We start from the raw sequence: 1,692 nt of genomic DNA on the forward strand, positions 1-1,692 counted from the left end.
AGTAATGGGTACCTGACTTCGAGTTGGGGAAGTAAAGGCAGCATGGAAAGGAACTGGCCACCCTACCACAATATTATGCCGAAGGCCCAGGAAGTTGTCTCACTAACGAGGCAATCCCCAATGTCCAGATCGGATCCGGGAACAACTTTAATCAACAGCCAAGACACCATACTGAGACCTACAAATTCAAAAGGAGGTGGTTCTGACTTTGAGCCAACAATTGACGGAACACTCAAGACAGAAAACGTGACTGACCCGTATATCCTAGTTTAGTTTTAGAAAGAGTTTAACGGCACTTGTAACACAATAAGGTCATATAAGTGCCGAAGATTAGAGGTGTTACAAGAGAGTAACAAACACAAAAAAGGAGGAGAGAAAAGGACGATAGATGTTTGATAGGAAAGAAGGAGCAAACCACACCAGAGCACCCGCCAACCACTCACCCGTATATCCTTGCATGCCTGTCCCCGCTTGTAGTCTCGATGCGACGCCCTCTTGTCTAGCTTGGTCCACAGCGACTGTGCCTTCCACGAGCCCTTGAGCTTGGCCTTGAGCGACTGGTAGAAGTGCGAGTGGTCAGCATGGCGCAGCCCCGTCAGGTCCAGCAGCTGGTGGAAACTGGACAGCACCGACTTGCAGGTGACCGCTGTGACGAACTGGTCGAAGACATGCTCCACCGAGGCGCCCAGGTCATCTTCATTGTGGCTGTTCATGGCTCATAGCGAGGCTTCTGTGGGGAGGAGAAGGGAGAACAAAGAGGGTGAGTAAGTCTGTTTGTGGTTCATTAGTCTGTTCATGGCTCATAGCGAGGCTTCTGGAAGGAAGAGAGAGGATAACAAAGATGGTGAGTTAGTCTGTTCGTGGTTCATAGCGATGCTTCTGGAGAGAGGAGAGAAGGGAAAACAAAGATGGTGAGTTAGTCTGTTCATGGTTCATAGCGAGGCTTCTGGAGGAGAGAGAGAGGAAAACAAAGATGGTGAGTTAGTCAGGTCATGGTTCATAGCGATGTTTCTGGAGAAGGGGAAGGAGGTGAGTTAGTCTCTTCATGGTTCATAGTGAGGCTTCTGGGAGGAAGAGAGAGGATAACAAAGATTGTGAGTTAGTCAGGTCATGGTTCATTAGTCTGTTCATGACTCATAGCGAGGCTTCTGGAGAGGGAGGGAAGAGAGGGGGGGAGTTAGTCATGTCATAGTTCATTAGTCTGTTCATGGTTCATAGCGAGGCTTCTAGAGGAGAGAGAGAGGAAAACAAAGATGGTGAGTTAGTCAGGTCATGGTTCATAGCGATGTTTCTTGGAGGCATAGAGGAGAAGACAAAGATGGCGAGTTTTAATTTGTATTTGGTAGCGGTAATGGGTTGCTGGTTTTTTAACGGCGCTAATATGACCTTATCAGTTGCAATCAAACTATGACTCAGACAAACCTGGTGAATTGTAGTTTGATTTTTTGTGAGAGTTTTACGGCGCTCGCAATTGCATAAAGTCATATGAGCGCCAGTTCAAGTTTGCTTCAGATTATGTCTATGGGGGTTCGTTGGAGCAGAAGTAGTAAACTGTTTGTAGAGGAAATATCTCAGAATGACTCGGCTATTATCATAGACAACACTTCTGAGAGAGAGAGAGAGAGAGAGAGAGAGAGAGAGAGAGAGAGAGAAAGAGAGAGAGAGGGGGGGGAGAGAGAGAGGAGAAAGAGA

General features: G+C 47.2%; 1 protein-coding gene across 1 annotated transcript in view; it reads right to left on the reverse strand.

The window, feature by feature from the left end:
* The window catches only part of LOC101861126 (protein-methionine sulfoxide oxidase mical3b), a gene marked incomplete at its 5' end in the record, with an annotated part of 44,816 nt that extends 44,086 nt beyond the window's left edge, over positions 1-730 (reverse strand). The window contains 1 exon segment of the mRNA XM_013083153.2: positions 444-730. Within this exon segment, the coding sequence (XP_012938607.1) occupies positions 444-713 (270 nt within the window).
* Positions 731-1,692: the final 962 nt, after the last annotated feature.

This window comes from Aplysia californica, unplaced genomic scaffold (assembly GCF_000002075.1).
Source record: "Aplysia californica isolate F4 #8 unplaced genomic scaffold, AplCal3.0 scaffold00214, whole genome shotgun sequence".
In the NCBI taxonomy this organism is placed as follows: Eukaryota; Metazoa; Mollusca; class Gastropoda; order Aplysiida; family Aplysiidae; genus Aplysia; species Aplysia californica.